This window comes from Pipistrellus kuhlii, unplaced genomic scaffold (genome assembly GCF_014108245.1).
Source record: "Pipistrellus kuhlii isolate mPipKuh1 unplaced genomic scaffold, mPipKuh1.p scaffold_m20_p_1, whole genome shotgun sequence".
In the NCBI taxonomy this organism is placed as follows: Eukaryota; Metazoa; Chordata; class Mammalia; order Chiroptera; family Vespertilionidae; genus Pipistrellus; species Pipistrellus kuhlii.
The window spans coordinates 25,367,373-25,388,007 of record NW_023425404.1 but is presented as its reverse complement, the minus strand read 5'-3'; the positions used below and the strand labels follow the sequence as shown (position 1 = coordinate 25,388,007).

At 36.1% G+C, this 20,635-nt stretch overlaps 1 protein-coding gene across 2 annotated transcripts in view; it reads left to right on the top strand.

The window, feature by feature from the left end:
- PELI2 (pellino E3 ubiquitin protein ligase family member 2) overlaps positions 1-20,635 on the top strand; it is a 149,824-nt gene that overhangs the window by 36,751 nt on the left and 92,438 nt on the right. For both annotated transcript variants that reach the window (XM_036435829.2, XM_036435822.2), the window contains exon 2: positions 12,785-12,914. In XM_036435829.2, the coding sequence (XP_036291722.1) occupies positions 12,785-12,914 (130 nt within the window). The remainder of the gene's footprint in view (positions 1-12,784; positions 12,915-20,635) is intronic.

Sequence of the window (20,635 nt, the reverse complement as noted above, 5' to 3'; positions counted from 1 at the left end):
CTTCTTGCCCCCTCCCCACCTACTGTGAATTTTTATTTCCTATCCAATGCATTTCTTTCTGAACTCTCTTTAGACTGTTGTTTACCCTATACTTAACTGGCCCCAGGCATTTCATCCCTGGTGCTTTGTTATTTACACTGATCTGTTTGTATGTAAGCGTTATTCATTTCTCAAGGGACTGAACTTGCTGAACATGTTACATGAACTTGATAATACCTCAACCATTGGAATGTACCTGTTCAGTGAGGACATTAAGTCAATGTTTGGGTTTTCATCTCAGCTCTGTGATTGTGGACAGATTGCTTAACCAATGCCTCATTTTCTCATCTATTAGATAAAAATATTCATAGGGCCTTCCCCATAGAACTAAGAAGATCATGTGAGTTAATTCATGTAAAGTGCTTAGAATGGTGTTAAGTAGGCATTTAATAAGTTTTAGTTATTATCTAGACTGAAGCTAAGAAGCATTAAGAAACAAATTACCGGTATTAGTAGAGTTTATTTTAGAAGACAAAGCAAGTTTGGGGCTTAAATAAAATGATGTTAAGTTTCTTTTAACAAAGATCTTCTCCAAATAACCCAAAAAATAAGGCTGAAATTTAATAGACATTTCCTCTCTCATGGAATATCCAACATTGAGCAATCCACGATTGCTGTAGTCCACAGGGTCATTCAGGAATCCAGGTTTCTTTCATGTTGTTACTCTCAGAAAGTTGGTCTCACTCACATAGTATAAGCTGTTCGGTCTCCTGTATGTGTTCCAGCGCTCAGGGAAGAGCAAGGTCAGGGTAAGTGGTTTTATTTTTAAGGAAAGGAGCCAGAAGTTGTATGCATCACTTGTGGTGCTGTTCCATTGTCCACTGTGCCACTGTCCTAACGAGTCACACCTAGCTGCAAGGGGAATTTACAGGACTTCCCCCTTAGGGACTAGTTAAGAGTTCTGCCACCCAATAACTGTAAGACATTGGGAAAATTGCTTAACAATTTTGTGTCTATTTTTTATCTTTAAAATGGAATAATAAGATATGGTGATGATTACAGTAAGCTAATACATGTAAAGCATTCAGGACAGTACCTGGTACAAAGGAAGCATTATTGAAACATCAGTGATTATGACTATTATTTTATTAAAAGGAAGCAGGGAGAGTGAGGACTGGGGGGTAATGAAAGTCTTCCATGAGAGGAAAACCAGACCCAGGCTCCCTAGCTCACCTCACTGCCTGCGGTTTCTGAGTGGCTGCAGCTTTGTTGTAATTGCTGTGGGTTCCAGGAACTTTGGGGCCCCTGTCTTGCACAGGTCGTGTATAGGCCTCCTTGGGTCATTGTGAGGAAGGTTTATGAGCTGTGTTTAGGGTTTTGACCTCTCAAATTTTCCTTTCCAGATCTTTTACTGTAGCTTGTCATGTATATACTAAGGAAATAAAGGAAACATTCTATTTATAACTATATTAATTTATCATTATAACATTCATTCTTCCTTATATATAACAGTAAAAAGTAAAGTGAGGTTTCATTTCTTGAAATCCACTTCCTATTGATGTCAATTAGAGAATTTGTGTGTTAATGGGAAAGGCAGTATACAGTCCAGTTATTTCTAACACTCCTTTTTTTCTTTAAGCCATTATTATCCCATATCTTTTAGTAACACAGTGGACTGCATGGTCTATATATACAGCAACCGTGGCAGTCCTCAAACTTTGCTGCTTTGGGCACTATTCTAGGAAATGGTTCTGCACATGCCATGATAGAATAGTAGATCAAATGGATTGGGAAATACTGCATGCTGTATCTGCCACTTGGAGATTCATAGGGCATATTAGCATATTAAATTTTTGAGAAAGGTGATAGCAGAAAAACCTGTTTAATTTTCTTTAGCTCACCTGACAAACTCTTGAAGATGAACTTCTTTATTTTTGTTTATTGGGTTTGTGAATACTACTACTATAACTATTCTAGAAAACAGGGTTCTATATATTCAGGTTTGGGCATTGGAAGAGTCCTGACCCACCTCAAGGTTTAACAGATTAGGCTGCTAATTCTGTGAGGTGACTGAAATTTCTGCTCTTATTTGTCGTTAGAGTCAAGGTGTAAATATAAAACCCAGTAACATGTTCATCTGGAGAGAAGGTATCAGGAAGATGGTCCCATGTGAGGGCATTGGAAGTCTGACATTGCCTGATGGGTGGTGGTGAAAATTCTCTTCTAGAAATTAATCCAGAAAGAGATATTTTATTTTATTTTTTAAAAATATATTTTATTGATTTTTTTTACAGAGAGGAAGGAAGAGGGATAGTTAGGAACATCGATGAGAGAAAATTATTGATCAGCTGCCTTTGCACACCTCCTACTGGGAATGTGTCCACAACCAAGGTACATGCCCTTGACTAGAGTTGAACCTGGGATCTTTCAGTCCTCAGGACGATGCTCTATCCTTTCAGCCAAACCGGTGAGGACGAGATATTTTAAATTTACACTTTTCAGAAGTCTGTTTGTACTCTAATGATAAATTACATGAGTTAAAAATTAGACTAAGGTTCTACATAAAAGAAGTAATTATATCCATATCAAGAACATCTGGTAGAAGTAGAAAATTGGGGTTTTTTTTTTTAATTTAAAAAATACTAACTATGATGGATGCAAAGTGTTTTTTTGTAGAGTGACAGCTGTGAAAAACTTAGTTCTGCTTGTCTGCCAGAGATAATCCATGCATAAATGGTATTTGTGAATGTAGCCGTTTAACAATTTAGATACATTGTGGCCTTCTATTGTGTATAAATTTATATTTTCTTCTCACCCTAAGGGTTGATTTTCTTTCTGGGTCTTATTTCAGAAATGAGAACTACTATACCATTAGAAATTATAGAAATGAGGCCACCTTATTATTTAACAAAATACATGCTTTTAAAATGTTTAATTCTCATTTTAAAATACTCAACATAGACATTTAGAAGATATAGAAAATATAAAAAAGAATTAAATCACATAATTATACTATCAATAACCATTGTTAATATTTTGGCTTATATATTTCAATTTTTCCTATGAATATTTGATATTTTGAACATATTAGCAATATCATATGTAGATTTTGTTGTAGTATTGTTTTGTTAATCCTTTTTCATTGCTAAGAATTTGTGGTAAATGTGATTTCACATGTAGTGTTACATTATCTACTTAATCCATTATTATTGAATATTTAGGTTATTTTCAGTTTTTTACTGTTTTGTATAATGACAGAATTTAACATCTTTGTGCATAAAACTTGACTTGCATTTCAATACTATGTGCTGAGCATAGAACCTTAAAATTAGAATTACAGGTCAAAGAACATGAGTACTTTTATAAGGTTGTTGGTGTATGTTGCTAAATTATGTTGCAGGGAGATTATTACCAATTAAGATTCTCACCAGCTGTATAATAGAGTACTGTTGCACTTAAAGAAGTTGGTAATTATATTGGAAAATAATGATATCTTGCTTTCATATGCATGTTTTTTATTCCTGATTAGATTGAACATTATAAAAACCTAATAGCTACTATTATTCCCCCCCCCCCCCCCCGATTTTCTATTCACGTTCCTTACCTAATTTTCTTTTGTGTATTCATGGGGATGTCTGTGTTTTTCCTTTCATTTGTAAAAACATTTATCTATTAAAGATAATTAGCTTTTCTCATATATTTGCAATATTTTTTCTAGTTTTGTTGCATGTGTAATTTTATAATTTTCAATATGAAGAAGTCTCAGACTTTTATGTATTTAAGATCTTTTTCTTTGTAATTTTTTTCTCATTGCTTTTATGTTTTAAACTTTATTTCTAATTCTGGAATAGTATAAATATTCAACTTTGTTTTCTTTAGTTTTATGACTATTGTTCACATTTATCTTTTGAGTATTTTAGATTTTGTTTTGTGGTAGAATATAAGATGCAGCTCTCAATAGTTGCTTTTGGTGGTGGTGTTTTTTTTCCTTCAAAGAAACTGGTTAGTTTCTGCACACAATTAATTGAATAATCCAATTTCTTTCCCATTGACTGCTGGTCCTTCATCTTCTGTTACTTTTTTTTATATACTTAAGGTCTATTTCTGTCCATTGATTTGTGGCTTTTATTCTCAAGTAATGTGTTATTTTAATTATTATAGCAATAACACTGGTTTTGTGTATTCTTTTTCTGTAGTGTATATACTTTATTTCTGGTTTAATGTTTTTGGTTAAGCTAGGACTTTTAGACTAGTGTTCAGTACAAATGTAACAGGTGAAACATTTTTGTTTTGTTCCTGATTTTTTAATAAAAATGTTTTAATGTTTTACCTTTAAATAATTTATGGGAAAGAAATATTCTTTTATTCTTGGCTCCTAAAAACATTAATCTGGAACAGATGAATTTTATCAAATCCCCTTTAAGTATCTGTATTAAGCCTGAATTTAGAAGTTGTTTATAAAGTGAGTTTTTCTAAGTGAATCACATTTTACCAGAACTTGCACTATGAATTCCAAAATCTTCCCTAGAGAAAATGCTTTGGCCTTGAGCAAAATACATTTCTTGATGCCAGCATGTTTCCTTTCCCTCAAAAGGCAGTAGAACATTTTCTTAATTACCAGATAGAGAGAAAAACATCTCTAAGCAAGAGATGGAGTTTGAGAATGTCTCTTAGTCCTTGGCATTATTCAGAGGAGCTACAGTAACCAAAACTATCAAATTCTAGAAATCTTTTTTTTTCTTTTAATAAATTCTTTAATGAGAACCAAGGTCTGTAACATACATAGCAATAACTGCCCTGGCCTATGCCTTCTGCTGTAGCCCAACTACATTTAATCCACATCAAATTCTAGAAATCTTTAGGATAGAATTGCACTAGGATTCAGAATCCTTCTACTGATAGGCTGTGTGACCTTGAAGGTGCCTCTTCATTGACTTGCTTGACCATCTGTACCAGCATTGTGCAGTAGATTTTTTGTGATGGTGGAAATGTTCTGTAGCTTAGCACACAGCATCATGTAGACACTGTCCACCTGTGGCTGTTGAAGTGAATCATATGAGTTTAATTTCATTAAAATTTAAATAATATTTTAAGAATTTGTAAATTTGGAGATTGTGGCAGGGTGGGGAGGCTCTGATGTGTTCTGATTCTTAAATTATTGATAATATGCCCCTGAATTCATATTATACTAATATACATGGCTATTGACTTATTCTCATATCCATGTAAACATGATATTATTTATGGTTATTGACAAGTTAATGTATTTTCAGGGTGAATGCGAAGGTTTGTATTTTTTTGTGTGGTTTTTTTTCTCTGCAGCTGGAGATTTAATGCTTCAAACCCAAATTAACTTCTTGATAATATGGGTTGTAGCACTGAAGGACCAGTTCTTATACAAAGCAACCTTTTTATTTCAGATATTTTTAAAATCTTGTGTTTTAAGCTATTAGTTATATGTAGGTGTTGTAGAAATTGAAAAATCTTCTTTAGAAAGTTAATATGAAAGGGAGTAGATCTATTATATATAACATCATTAGACATGACATACAGCCATGAATGTCTTCATGCTTTGTAGCTCATTAAAAAATATTTATATTTGGTATAAAATTACTCCCCCTGTCCCCCAAATTCTGGTACAGGTAATTGAATAAAGCAAATATGTTTTATATTTTAAATTGTCTTGAAGACTCAATTGTTGTATACAATATCAATTATATATCTTTTTAGTAGGGAATCTGTTAGGGCATTGGCCAGTACTGTTCAAAAGTTGGTTTTGCTTGCTCTGGCAAGTCCATATTTCTAGGAATTTCTAAAAATTCTCTATGCATACTCTAAAAGTTTAAAGTAAATAAACATTAGTAAAGCATATATTTAGTGCCATTTTTTTTTTAGGAGTAGTAAGAGAGGCATGCCATGAAATTTTTTAAAAGGAAAGGAGATTAGGAAATAATTATTAGAAGTAGTTAGGATTAATTATAGTAAGTTATGATGCAGAAAAAATTTCAATGCTAGTTTTTATTTCTGAATTTAATACTCAGACTTTGGGCTAATAATCAAAATTTTTTTGTATGATCAAGTTCTTTATTTTCTATGCCCATAGCTTAATACGTATTAGATGATGGCCTCAATGCTAGTTTAAGGTGCTTTCTTTTTTAGGCAGCATCTGAGATGCTCACTTTTTAGAGGCCTCTTACTGTAGTAGAAGTTGTTTAGAATCAATGCTTTACCAAATATTTAATAACTTTATCCTAATTCTTTTATGTCTAAATTGTGTTTTGGAGAATAAGACCTTTTCACATACATTATATAGATTTGAGGGATGACAAATTTTAATTGGCATAATGATTTATTGAAAGGGAAAAATGCAATGTGTAATTTTATATTTCACTTCCCTCTTTGAAGAAGTATACAATTTCTTTTGCAAATCCTATTTTCTCATAGCCAATTTAAAAAGGGACACATTTGAAATTATCTCTAATTTTAGACTTCTTCCTTCAGAATGAAAGAGTAGTCTTCTATATAATATTTTGATGGGTATATATTTGATACTGTATGTATGTGTCTTTAGCCCCAAGCCTTTAGGTACTGAGGAAGTCTCTTAAGTTAATTTGCTTTTGAAATGCAGGGTATCATTTAATTTTTGTCATTTGATGCTGTGTAACAAATCATCTCCAGACTCAATGACTTAAAACAATAATCATTTATTCTCATGAATCTGTGGGTTGGTTGATGTGTCTGTCTGCTTTAGTGTTTTTGCTTCCCACTGCAGTTAAGTGGTTTGGGCCTCCTCCACGTGCCTCTTATCCTCCTTGGCAGGCTGGCTGGGACATATTTTTCTATGGCTGTGGCACAGGTGCCAGGCAGAGGATAATCCCAACTGCCAAGCACATTTCAAGGCCCTGTTTGGACCACATTTGTTAACATCCTACTGGGCAAAGCAACTCACAAGGCCCCACCCAAAGTCTAGGGCAGGGAAATTAACTGTAAAGATTAAGTCATGGCTAAGGGGGCAAGTCTTCAGTGAAGAATAGAGTTGGGACCAGTAGTTCAATCTACAACATTCAGTTTATACACCTGACCATTTTAATTTAGGTGACAAGAGGCTAAAGTAAGCACAGGTTAAAGTGGAACGCACAGATGGAAAAGGAATATGTGGGACTTGATCTTTTTTTCACATTTATAATTGATAAAATGTGTAAAGAAGTGTGGAGTAAGATAGTACTACTAACTCAAAAATAAGATCTGATAAAGCTCGACCTAGTTGTTCTTGACTTGTACAAATCTTGTACTGTATCAGATCCATTTCTTGGGCTTTTCTCTTCATGTGATATTTTCCCTTTTTTTAGGAATTAAAAATTACTGCAGGGTAATATTTAAAAAATAATTTTTGCCCATAAGGTAAAAAGTAAATTCTTTGACACAAAGCATTCATATGATATTAATAAATACTTAATCAGAAGTGTTTTGGACTGTTGGAGCCAACGGCAGAATAAAAGTAGTTGTCTTACATGTTTTAAGAGTAACAGAAACAGCCTTTCATATTCCTGACTCATTGCGTACCTCCAAGTATTCAATGAAAAAAGCTGTTGGCCCGCTAGCAATGCTCAAAAATCAAAGCTTCAATACAGTAAAGAAAAACTAGATCTTGTGCGATTTGGTGATAGTACCAATTTGAAATGGAGAAAACTTCAAAGGAGCAAATGGCAAACTATTGGATAATATTCTTTTCATAAACTATGCACATGTGTCAAACACAAGGCCCGCGGGCCAAATCCGTCCCGCCAGGCCTTGCAATGTGGCCCGCACCACGCTGTCATCACTGCACTCCACTGCGTTTCCATCACAATGACAGTTTATGACTGTTCAGTAAACCATTCGGCCCGCGATTTAGGCTGGATTTTAGATTTTGGCCCCTTCTCTGATTGAGTTCGACACCCCTATTTTAGGGAGAGTAGAGAGCATGTTCCTTTGTTGGCCTTTGGGAGGAAGAAGCAGGTAGGGAAATGTGACCCTCCTGAGTCCATAGATTCTGAATAAGAAAGAACAGTGATTGCCCAGGGGTCAGGGCAACTGTGGTGCTGTTGAGACTGGGATCAGCCTCCAGGTCTCTCCTGAGCTATCTAGATAGCTTTGCCCTCATCTCTAACAACACACTGCTCCTGAATCCAAACGGTAGAATGTTATGCCTTCTGACTCTATGGGGATGGAAAGAGGTTCTGAGTAGTTCAGGGACTTGTGCAAAGTCACACATGAGATTAGACGCAGAGCCAGGATACGGTCTCCCTCTTGCCTTCACACTTTACCTGTGCAGCAGAGGGCTGGATGAGTGTGGGTGGGGATGAGGGGTATAAATCCTTGTGCAGAAGAACAGCTTAAAATCTTGAGTATAGGGGTAGTACTATGTTCCTGATATAAAACAAGTTTTTTATATTTCACCTTGGGAAATATTTTGTATGGGGAAACTAGAAAACCGTGAGATAAGAGCAAGGCAATCTGGAGGTATACTGGTCACATATCAACTGCCACAAGGATGTGAAAGCCTTTTGGAACTGTAGCCAGTAGTTAAAATCACAACCACAGCCTTCACCTTTCTTGCACTGGATGCAGATAATTAGTTGGATGAAATGCCTTCTGTGTCCATTTTGAATGGAAATGTTTACAAGAGGTTTTGGAATCTCTCTTTAAAACTGAATTTGTAAGTTTGTGTTTATCTTTGTAGCTGAGGAAACTGAGGCCCACTTAAGGTAAGCTTGCAGCACTAGCTAGGAAAAGCATTGGAGCTAGAATTCCTGTCTTGATCCTTATACCACTATCATTTTCATACAAATATGGTGACTGTTTTATTGAGCTTTTCCTCAGTTTTAAGGTACCATGCAGAGTGAAGGGGGAATGCAGAGAAATAGAAAACTTCTCAGCGAGCATGCAGTTCAATGACCTATAATAATGTATAATAATAAAAGCATAATATGCTAATTAGACAGGACAGCAAAGCCGCAGTGGCTGTGAGGGCTGAGGGCAGGCAGCCGGAAGCGGCAGCAACAGTGGGAAGGCAGGAAGGAGGAGGGAAGACTCTGTGATAGTGTTGGGGCGGAGACAGTGCTTCACTTGAATTAGGTCAGGGACTGAAGGAGAGACTGAAGCAGGGAGAGGGATACTGTGCTGAAGGGTTGGACTTGTTCCAGACATCTATTACTGTGTAACCAGCTACGCCAAGCTCAGTGGCTTGAAACAACAACTATTTTATTTATTGATTCTCTGGGTAAGGAATTTGGATAATATTCAGCTGGGCAATTCTTCTATCCCACATGGTGTCAACTGATGTCACTTGGTGGAAGTCAGCTGATGGAATGGCTAGTCTAGTGGGTCCAAGATGGCTTCATGCGCACAACTGGTACCTTAGGGTGGTTGGGTGGTTGGGTGTCTGGACGCAGCTGGGGCTTCCAACTGGAATGCCCGTGCATGCCCTTCTCAGCATGGCAGTCCCAGGTTTCTTCCATGGCAGCTCATAGCTCCCAGGAGAACCAGGCAGAAACTGCAAGTTTTTCCAGACCTGGCTTTGGAAGTCTCCGACCTTAACTTCCTCCCCATCCTGGTGGAAAACAAGTCATTATGGCCAGCCCTGGTTTAAGGAGGGGGCTTAGACTCACTTCTCAGTGGGATAAGTAATGGGAATTTGCTTATCTTTGATTTACCACACTGCATTCCTTGATGAGAGAGCCATTGGTGGACTTCAGGGAGACAGTCAGATGGAATGGTAGGTGCATGACACATGACCAGATGCTCTTTCAGATTTGGAGGCAAAGATCAAGCAGTAGTGGATTGAAGATTCAACAAGTATAATTCAGTGTTCATTGCTGTAGCCCTAGTATTTGGCATTATAAATATTAATGAATGACCATGTCGCTTAACCTAATTAGAAACTTGTCTCATCTTAACTCGGTTTTTTACTGCTATCTTAGTTACTTCCAATAGGATTTTTCACTGATCTAATTGTATTAAGTAGTCAGTATAAGTAGACGGGCATATCACTTAACCTACAATATCATCTGCATCGGTTAAAATATCTCTGCATAGGTTAAGGTTGACATTTCTGGTTTTTGTTTTTTCCCTTTATAATAAGTACGATTTGTAAGTAGCAGAATCCACTTGAGTTAGCTGGAACTAAAAAGAATTTCATGAACAAGGGTTAGAGTGTATCTGGGCCAATGGAAGCCTTTGAGGATCCTCTCTTTTCATCTCTATTTGCTACTTGTCTGTTCACCTGCTTCATCCTACACTTCCTCTGCTTCTTCGTGGACATAAAAATTGTGACATCCCCACAGACCCCTGCTTACATTTTATAGCTCTAGCCATCCACACAGAGGGCAGGTTGTCTGTCTCATTTTTGTATTTTCCAGGATAAGGATGTCATTGGCCAGCTTGGGCCAGATGTTGACTTCTAGCCAAGGCAGGGCAGAGTGTGCTGACCCATCCATTTCATTCACAGGTGTTAGGGCTCACCTTGGGCAGTAAAGGGATAGTGTTGTTGCGAGTAGATCCTTAAAATGTGTGTGCCATACTCTTACTAGGTTAGATTCTTTTGACCAGAGGATAGTTGAGAGGAAAATGCATCAGAGAGCCAAGGGTCTAGTTAATATAGGAAATATGCTTAAGGGCATCAGATATTTTCCTGGTGACTTTTAAAGTTATTGGGCAGTTTGAGGATTAAAACTCATCTTTTTTTACTTTCGATCACTTTATGGGCAATCTTCTGGTAGAGTCGTATGTGTGTGTGTGTGTGTGAGAGAGAGAGAGAGAGAGAGAAATCTGACCAGATCTGGTACCAGTTACCTCGGCTACAGTGGTGAAAATTTCTTCTGCTTTATTTAGAGTCCTGGCTGTAATTGATTTATACTTTCCTCTTAATACAGAATGCTCATCTTGATTTAAGTAATATGAAAAAATATTAAAGTGGGTTTTTAATGGTTGTTTACTCATGGATATGTTCATTCTACTAATCACACATATCTTTTAAAAATAATGTATGCTATTCTGATCTTGCATCAGAAAAAGGATATGAACAGACTTGAAATAAATTATCTCTGTATTCTAGAGACTTTTATATAGCTGACTTTCTTTTGTGATGGAAATGGTAATATTAAAATACAGCAGGAATAACTTCTGGTGAAAATCAAGATCTATTGTCATACTTTAGCTACCCAATTGTAAAACATACATACAAAACCACTTGATTTCAACCTTTACTGTTCTCAGTGGACCTCATGTCCCCCTCTGCCATACTGGCCACCATACTCTTCTTCTGGGTGTGAGTGGACAATGGCAAAGGCAAAAGAGTTAAGACAGAGGCAGGCCACCAGATGTGCTGTCCTTGCCTTTGTGGTTTGGAAGGAACCTTGGAGCTGTCATACTTAATCACGTAAATATGACCTTTGGATTCTCTTCTTGAAAAGAATTTCCAAGAGAGAGGTAGAGAATCATCATGTCAGTGTGGCAACTTAAGACAGTGATTGGAATACACGAAGGGCGGTGAATTTAGAGTTAGAGAATACAGTTGAAAACAGAAAGCTGCCTGCAATCCTGCATTTATATTTATGTATGTATGTATGTATGTACGTATGTATTTTTATTTACTCACACCGGACAGTTATTGTGTTGGTTGTCTTTTTAAAAATATATATTTTTATTGATAGAGGAAGGGAGAGGAAGAGTAAACACTGGTATTATCTTAAGGTATCCTATATAATAAAAGCATAATATGCAAATCAACTGAACTGCTGAACAACCATTCAGCAGGGGTGAGGCTGGTGAGCAGGCGGCGCCAGGCCAGCCAAGGTGTGTGCCAATGGGTAGAGAGAGGGGATGAGGATGGGAGCGCGGGTAGCAGCAACCAGCAATGGTGGGGGTGGAGTGATGGGGGGGTGGGGCAGGGCCACACCAGCCAGCATCATCCCCTGATTGGCCTCCTGGTCGCCTCCTGCAGAAGCGGGCCTAGGCCATCAGTAGGACCTCCCGAACTGTGAAAGAGTGCAGGCTGGGCTGAGGGAAACCCCCTCAACCCCCCAGTATCTAGGCCTCTAGTTAATATAGGAAATCTGTTTAAGGATATCAGATATTTTCCCAGTGACTTTTAAAGTTACTGGATAGTTTGTGGACTAAAACACAATCTTTTTTTTACTTTGGATTACTTTATGACTCATCTTCTGGTAGAGTCATATTTTATGTTTAATTTTTGCAAGCTATTTCTTGGCTAACCTGACAGCATAAGGTTCAAATAGAAATGGGAATGAGGGTAGAGAATTTAGAACATATAAGAATGCAAGTAACTAAATTTGGTCTTCTTACAAATAAAGATCTTACAGACATTAACATGTTTTGGGAGTGAGAGGTGAGGTTTAATTAGTATGCTATTTTCTAACTAGTTCATTTAGAAATATTTCTTGAGTGTTTCTCTGGGGTCCATTCAACGATGCTGGCTGAATTGAGCCAGCACTAATATTGTCTCTGTAGGCTTATCTTTTCTTATTTATACTCTGTCTCCTTCCAAAAAGATTTGAAGAGTCTGACTTTATAGAATAGAAAACCTATAATTACATTGTACATCACTCCTAAATTAAGTTTCTGGAAGTGATTTGAATTTCATTACAGCTGATGTCTGTTTTGCAGCCCTTTCCTTTTGTGGGGTGTTTAATGGGCAGTTCTTCATGACCATTCTTGTCTTTTTCCTTGGATTCCATCTAACTTTTCTTCTTAAAACTTTAAAAATAATTTTTGAATAAGTGAACTCTTTCATCTTTGTTTACAGGTACAATGGTGCTTTACCTAGTGGAGACAGAGGCCGGAGGAAAAGTAGATTTGCTCTCTATAAGCGAGCCAAAGCTAATGGAGTCAAACCCAGCACGGTCCACGTGATATCCACGCCACAGGCATCCAAGGTAGGTGGTGGCTCCTGCACTGCCAGGAAGAGCTCAGCAGACAGTGCCTCATGGTGATTCCTTGTTATTCCTTGTCCTTTCCATTTTATTTCTCTGTAGGACAGTGTTTCTCAACCCTTTGAGACTGGATAATTTTTGGTTGTGAAGGGCTGTCCTGTGCATTGTATGACATTTAGCAGCATCCCTTGATCCACTAGATGTTCGTAGCACATCAGTCCCAAGCCACCACCAACTGCCACCAATGTTGTGACAACCGAAAATGTCTCTAGACTTGACACATGTCCTCTGGGTGTGGGTCGAGAAAAGCCCTCCTGCCCAAGAAGCATCAAGCACCAAGGAGACAGGAAAGGAAAGATGAATATTTAGTGGCAAGATTTTCACTACAACCTAAAGATTTCTGCTTTAGGTTATAGTGAAGCTAGCATATGTCAATTTAGAGTAGTTGTGGTTGAAAGTTAAAAGATATTCTTTATTCTAAAGAGTGTGTTTTTTTTTGTTAAATCTTGGTATAAACAACATCAAAATTTGTTTTTTTCCTTCTGTAGAGTAGTGGGTATTTTCATGTAATATATGTGTATGTGAAATTGAATTTGTGTAATTTTTAAAAAGATTGGAAGTACACAGAGCTAAATGCTGAAAGAATTCTATACACATATGTCTTCTTATAAATTTCAAGTCAATAAAGTGTTAATTTTTAGGATTATTTTATATGTTCTCTGATATACGAGTGGGACAAAATCTCAGTTTCCATTTTGGTTGACATATTCTACCTGTTAGGTTTATGACTGTTTTCCTTTTAATTAAATAAAATTTTTAATGTATAATATAGTTTCCTTTTCTAGAAAACAATTATATTTACCTGAAGTATTTCATATGGGTCATTGGTTGTACACATTTATCATCGTGGGTTTGGACCATCTGGAACAAATAAGAGACTTGATTCTCATTTTTACTGTTCAGAGAGGAATGAATGGTTTCATAGAAGAACATGTGGTATTTATACTCAGTCTTAGAAACAGATCATTTTTGTTAATGTTTTTATTTAAAAAGCTCCTGTGATTGTTTCTGAAGCAGTTCCTTGGAAGGGTTTGCTATAATGTACCAATTAATATAGTCTTATATTAATGAGCGATGTTTAGACAAGAAGTATCAAGCACCAAGGAAACAGGAAAGGAAAGACGAATATTTAGTGGCAAGATTTTTTGCTAGGAAAGAGGGAATAAAGTAAAAATTTGGGGAAGGGAAGGACACTTTGTAGGAAAAACAAAGGAAATCAGCTTACAGAGATTCTGAGAAATGGAGGAGGTGAAATAGCAACAATTAAAAAAAGACAAGGAAATATGAGAAGCATTTTATAATCCAAAAATATTTGGTGCAGGACACCAAGACAGATGTTTTAAAGCATGGGATAAGTGCCAAAAATATTTTGTATTATAGATGTGGTCATTATAATTTTTTCTCTGTGTTGACATTAATCTTTCTTTCCTCTGACTCTGTACCTTTTTATTATATTTACCTTTTTAAATCTCAGGTTTTATATTAATAAAATAGTTTCAGATATTTTTCTTAAATTTTTATGTAAATCTTTGTTCAGGCTTCCTATTATGATAGAATATGAAAATTAGGTTCTGTTGGTAGATCATTGGCACTTCTTTCTTAGTACTCATCTCCATCTGCTCAGTTTAGCTGTTATATTTCATATCTTTACCTACATTTTACCTGAAGCCTTGTAGATTATAAATCTTTTGGTAGTTGTCTTTCTAAATCTGTGTTTAAAAGTATCACCCACATTATTAGTAGTAAAGGCAAATTGGGTTTTGGTCTTAACCCTTTTGCATTTTGTAACTTGGGAAAAATATATTCTCAGGACCTCAGTTTCCTCATTTAGAAAATGAGAGTTGGCTCTAGGCAGAATCCATGTTGAATCAGATAAGGTCCTTTGGTGATAGGAAACACCAATGATTCTAGCTTAAAAAGAAAAAAGTAAAAATGGAAAAATTATTAAAGGATAGTTTGGGAAAATTATCCTTTAATAATTTGGGGAAAAGTTGACTAGGCTTTTCTCAAACTAGAGTATCAACAGGAGTAAACATGGATATTCTTTCAAGGGTGTTATAAGTGACTTGGCTCCAACTACTTCTATCTCTTTTAAAGGTTTTAAACTTTGAAGGAAGAGAATCTGATAGGCCCAGTCTAGGGCAGTTAACCATGACCAAGGGAGATGAGTAGACCAGAGATATTTATTGTGAACCCATCAAACACCCCTTGTTGCATTTCCCTCAGGCATCTTATTCAACTTGATGCCTATAGATTGAGGGCCTCAAACTTAGTATTCCATCCTACCTGAACCTAGCATCTTAGTCACATATCCCTCCCCACAGTTCCCTCTCAGATTCCTATTTCTGAGCAGTTTTGCCCTGTCACTTCAGCTGTTACCTTCTCTGTTGGCCCCCTTGACACAATCTCTTATCTATTTAGTTTTTTCTTCAGATGCCTCACTTTAACTGAATCTTTATCAATATATTCTTTTCAGTCGTGTGTGTGTGTGTGTGTGTGTATGTATATGTGTGTATGTATATGTGTGTGTGTGTATATGTATATATTAATATATATATCTTTTCCCATTCGTGAATTTTAGAAATAATCTTATTCTGTTTCCAGTTCAATCTTTTCTTTTTAACTCTACATTATTAACATTAGCTGTCCTAACCCTACTCCTGACATCCCTGACCTACAGTTCACTCTCCTGCATATTTCAGTGATTCAGTGCCTGGGCAGGCCAATCTCTTCTTCTTCCCAATCCCTGTTTAGACGTACATTGGCATCCAAGGTTCATAAAGTGCTTTAACAGTGACTGCTCCTTTCATTCGACTTTTCCCATTGATCCTTGAAAATGACCATAATCTCCAGTTCATTCCACATGTTTTTATACTTATTCCATCAAGACATCTGGCCCCTTTGCTTGTCCTTAATTGCCTCAGTTGTTAGCTCACGTGGCTTTTTCATTTATGTTGTTGACTTCACCCCAGATTCCTTTTCTCTGTACCTTTAGGCACCTGCTTTTTGTGAGTCCGTAGCTCTGGGCCCTTCCCAATCTCTGCTGGATTTTTTTTCTTGTTCACTCATTTCCCATCAGAGTGACCTTATCAAGAGTGGTTTGTCAGTTCTGAAAGTTCTGATATTGGTAATGAAAGGGTCATCTTTGATTGGAGTTACAAAAGTGAGAGCTAGATAGAAGGATGTGGTAACCATTACTAGAATTTTAACCGTTGGCCTGTGACTATGTTGTTTCCTCCCTCTGCCATAATCATTTCCTCTGTCCCACAGTCTGGGGCAAAACAGGGAGTACCCCTTTGCTGCTTGTAGTGGCAGTTGGGAAAGGGGACCTCTTAGTTTTCCATGCATGCGAGTGTCCTAGCTAAGTTAGAGGAAGATGGCAAGTATGTGCTACTGTTGTGTAATCTTTTTGTATAATCTTTAGTTATATATATATTTGCTCAAAGATACTTCTCCTATTACATAATGTGTTTTAAAAGACAGAATCCTTAAATCCTGTTTTACTTTTGACATTTCTATTACACATACATAGGGCAGTGGTCGGCAAACTCATTAGTCAACAGAGCCAAATATCAACAGTACAACGATTGAAATTTCTTTTGAGAGCCAAATATTTTAAACTTCTTCTAATGCCACTTCAAAATAGACTCGCCCAGGCCATGGTATTTTGTGGAAGAGCCATACTCAAGGGACCAAAGAGCCACGTGTGGCTTGTAAGCCCCAGTTTGCCGACCACTGCCATAGGGTATTTAGCAATTTATTCATTTGTTCATTTACTCACCAGATATTTGTCTAGCTAGCTCTTTCTATGGCCAGGCATCATGCTAGCTATTAGATATACTACAGTTAAGAAAACATGCCTGCGTGGAACTAATTGTCTATAAACAGTAAATAGTCATGTGAATACATGTTTAACTACACATTGTGAATAAACACAGTGATGGAAAAGAATAAGGTGCTGTGAGAAAAGGTGGTGCAGAGTTGAGGTTGGATAGGCAGGGGAAAATCTGAAGAAGTGGCTTGTGAGCTGTTAGCTGTAAGGTGTAAGGAGGAACTGGCCAAAAGAACCCAGATCTTGAGTTCTTGTAAGTGTGGTTGGAGAATTTGGATTTTTTTTCTCAGGGGAGAGAATGGCATGATATGACAGAGAGTTTAAGTTTATTTGTGTTTTAATGATGCAGGGCAACTATTTTGCTCTTACATAACCAGTAAATGGTATGATGATGGTAGTGATGATGGTGCCTGATAGGGAACAACATGGTTTAAATTTAGCAACATTACTGTGGAAAGCTCTTCATCATGATTTTCCCTTTTTAGATTGTGCTGTATGGAAATCTCCTTTTTTGGGTTATTTTTACTTATAAATAGTAACTGATTATCACTTAGTTCCAGTAGGCATATTTCAGGGTGGAAAATATCAGTGGTTTTAAAAGGACAATTTAGAGGAAAATGAGGGCTATTTAGAGTGATTGGTACAACCAGGACTACTCTTTAGCTCTTTGTACTGGAATGGCTCTCCCGGTCGATAAGATATTGAAAGTCTTCCTTATCAGTCAGTGAATAATGTAATGGCAACTGTGCGAAGTGATAGAATTAATATATAAATTTCAATGTAAGCTCTTCAGTTCAAGCTAATTTTGTAGGCTGTAGTCAGGTTTACCTTTGAAGCACTCACTGCCGGTCTGTTTATCCAGCCTGGATCTTGGTGGTAATGGATGACATAGCCCCCATTTGGATACATTTTACCCTTTTAGGTATCATAAACGTGATATTCTGAATCTTAGAAGAAAAAAAGGAAATATCAGTAATAAACTGCAGCCCAGCACATCTTTTGATAGTACACAGGAATACAAACCTAAAACAAATAATTTTTATTTCTAAACTAGAGCACAACTTACTTCAACAAAAAATATAAGTATGAATGACCTAACTTTGTACCTTAACGAATGAGAAGAAAAAAAGAAAAAAGAAAAAAGGAAGCCCAAAGTTAGTGGAAGGAAGGAAATAACAAAGAGCAGAAATAAGATTTTTAAAAAATAGAAAAGATAAATGAAACCAAGATAAACAAAAATAGACAAACCTATAGAGAGACTCCCCAAGAAAATAAGAGGACTCAAATAAATCAAATTAGAAATAAAAGAGGAGACATAACCGATACCACAAAAATACAAAGGATTATAAGAGACTTTTATGAACAATTATATGCCAACAAAATAGTAAACCTAGAAGAAATGGATAAATTCCTAGAAACATTCAAGCTACCAAGACTAAATCATGAAGAAATAGAAAAACTGAACAGACCAATTGTTAGTAAGGATATTCTTAAATTTAAATTTAAAATAATTTTCTGACTTAAAGTAGGTAATAAGATTTTAAAAATACTACTTTTATGTGAATACGGTATTTAATGTTCTAGTCCTGATTGTTGCAAAACATATCTATTGAGATTAGAAAACAACTTTTAAAAAAACATAAATCAAGGCTGTGAAATTTCCGTCATTATTGACATAGCTCCAACCATTTCACAAATAAATGCTTTAATAATTTACTTAACGTGCAATATTTAAGACCTTGAGGATAGATAATGGGTTTTGTGGAATTTATAGAGTTGGAAGGAACAACATATGAGACATATTAAACTTTATTGTCATAATTAATAAATATTGTCTCAATGAGAAATATTTATCTGAAAACTATGAATTTTGTACAGATGGTGCAAATTTAGTGTTAGAGAGAAAAAAGTTGCCTCAGTTGAAATTCTAGAAAAACTTTTGGATATTTTCATTTGCTACTGTCTTACTATATTTAGTTATTGCTGTATAATGCCATAAAAAAAATCAAGTAAGCTACTTAATATTTGTCCTTGATATTTTTATATTTATCTTATATCAAATCTATGCTACCAAGTTAAATAACATATCTAAGAAATTAGAATTAAATTAATGAAGTATTTGCCTTTGGATGGGTAGCTATGGTATTAGTAATGCAGATGGGTCAAATATCATATAAATACTTGAATATTCACTTAATATTCTAAGAGAAAAACTATTAAATTATCCAAAAAATTACATGAAAATACACTTATTTGAAGGTAAATTTGAAGAATATCATTAACTTCTAATAACATCTTGTTAATGTGTTAATTCTTAGAATTTAGCCAGTTGATATTTTCAAGGCAGATTGAAGGTAAACACAATTTTGTAAAATTAAACTATTCAATAGGTAATTAAATATGACAGTCCAATAAGGGATTTCCATGGTTTTAGGTGGTAATAGTGAATATTAAAATCTCAATATTATCTCAAAAATAAAGTTTAATTTACATTAGTTTAGTAAATGGTAATAGGAGATATACCTTGAACAATATTATGTTATAGAAAATATACACTGAGTGGCCAGATTATTATGACAACCCCATCAGTACTTCGTTGGGCTGCCTTTTGCCTTCAATACTGTGGCGATTCTTCTTGACATTGACTCCACGAGATGTTGAAAGGTGATACGAGGAATCTGACACCATGCCTGATGAATAGCACTGTCCAGTTCTGTGATATTTGATGGTTGTGGAACCAACTGCCTAATGGCTCTTTTAACTTCATCCCACAAATGCTCAATTGGATTGAGATCTGGTGATTGTGGGGGCCACCTAAGCAAGGTAAAGTCTCCCTCATGTTCTTGAAACCACTCCTGCACAATAGGAGCACCATGGCATAGCCCATTGTCTTGTTGGAAGAAGCCATCTCCATTGGGATACGCCATTGGTCAGCAAACTCTTTAGTCAACAGAGCCAAATATCAACAATACAACAATTAAAATTTCTTTTAAGAGCAAAATTTTTTAAACTTAAACTTCTTCTAACACCACTTCAAAATAGACTCGTCCAGGCCCTTTTTTGTGTGTGTGTGGAAAAGCCACACTCAAGGGGCCAAAGAGCTATATGTGGCTCGCAAGCCGCAGTTTGCCGACCACGGCCCTAGTCAGTTGAAACTTTCTGTTTTTAATTTAACCCATTATCTAATCTGAAAGGATGAATTCATTCTGCCAAAGCCTTGATTTCTGCAGTCATTACTAATTTTATATGATAAAAAAAAAAAAGTGTTGGGGGAGGGGGCAGGAGCTTGGGTGGGGGAGAAAGAGAAGGAGCAACAAAGATATTTCTGAAGAAAGAAAAAAATTTCTCTCAAATCTTAAGAATGGAAAAAGGACGAGGAAAGAAGGAGTTGCAAACAAATCTGTAATCATACATACCAGAACAGACGAAACCATTTAAATCAGCAAAACATTTCCTGTGATGATACATGCAGTTGAATTACACTTAGTTTCTAGGTTAAAAGTGCATATGAGTTAATCCCAAATAGATCAATGACAGGTATTCTTTGAACATTATATTGAGCTTCTGAATTTTAAAACACACTTTTGATAAGGAATAGGGATTTCCAGTTTCAAAATATATTTTAAATTAATATAAGCTTTTAAAAGGCAAGTCAACTTCCTGTTTTTATTAAAATGAAAAGGTGTAAAGTTTGGCCTGGTTTTTCTGTGTTACATTAGGAAGACTCTAGTTCCACCTGGTTACTTTTCCCAGGCCTGCTTTTCCTCCCCCTGACTATCCTATAGCTGCCAATTTGTACTTAATCCCTTCACCTCTTCCAACCATCCCCCAA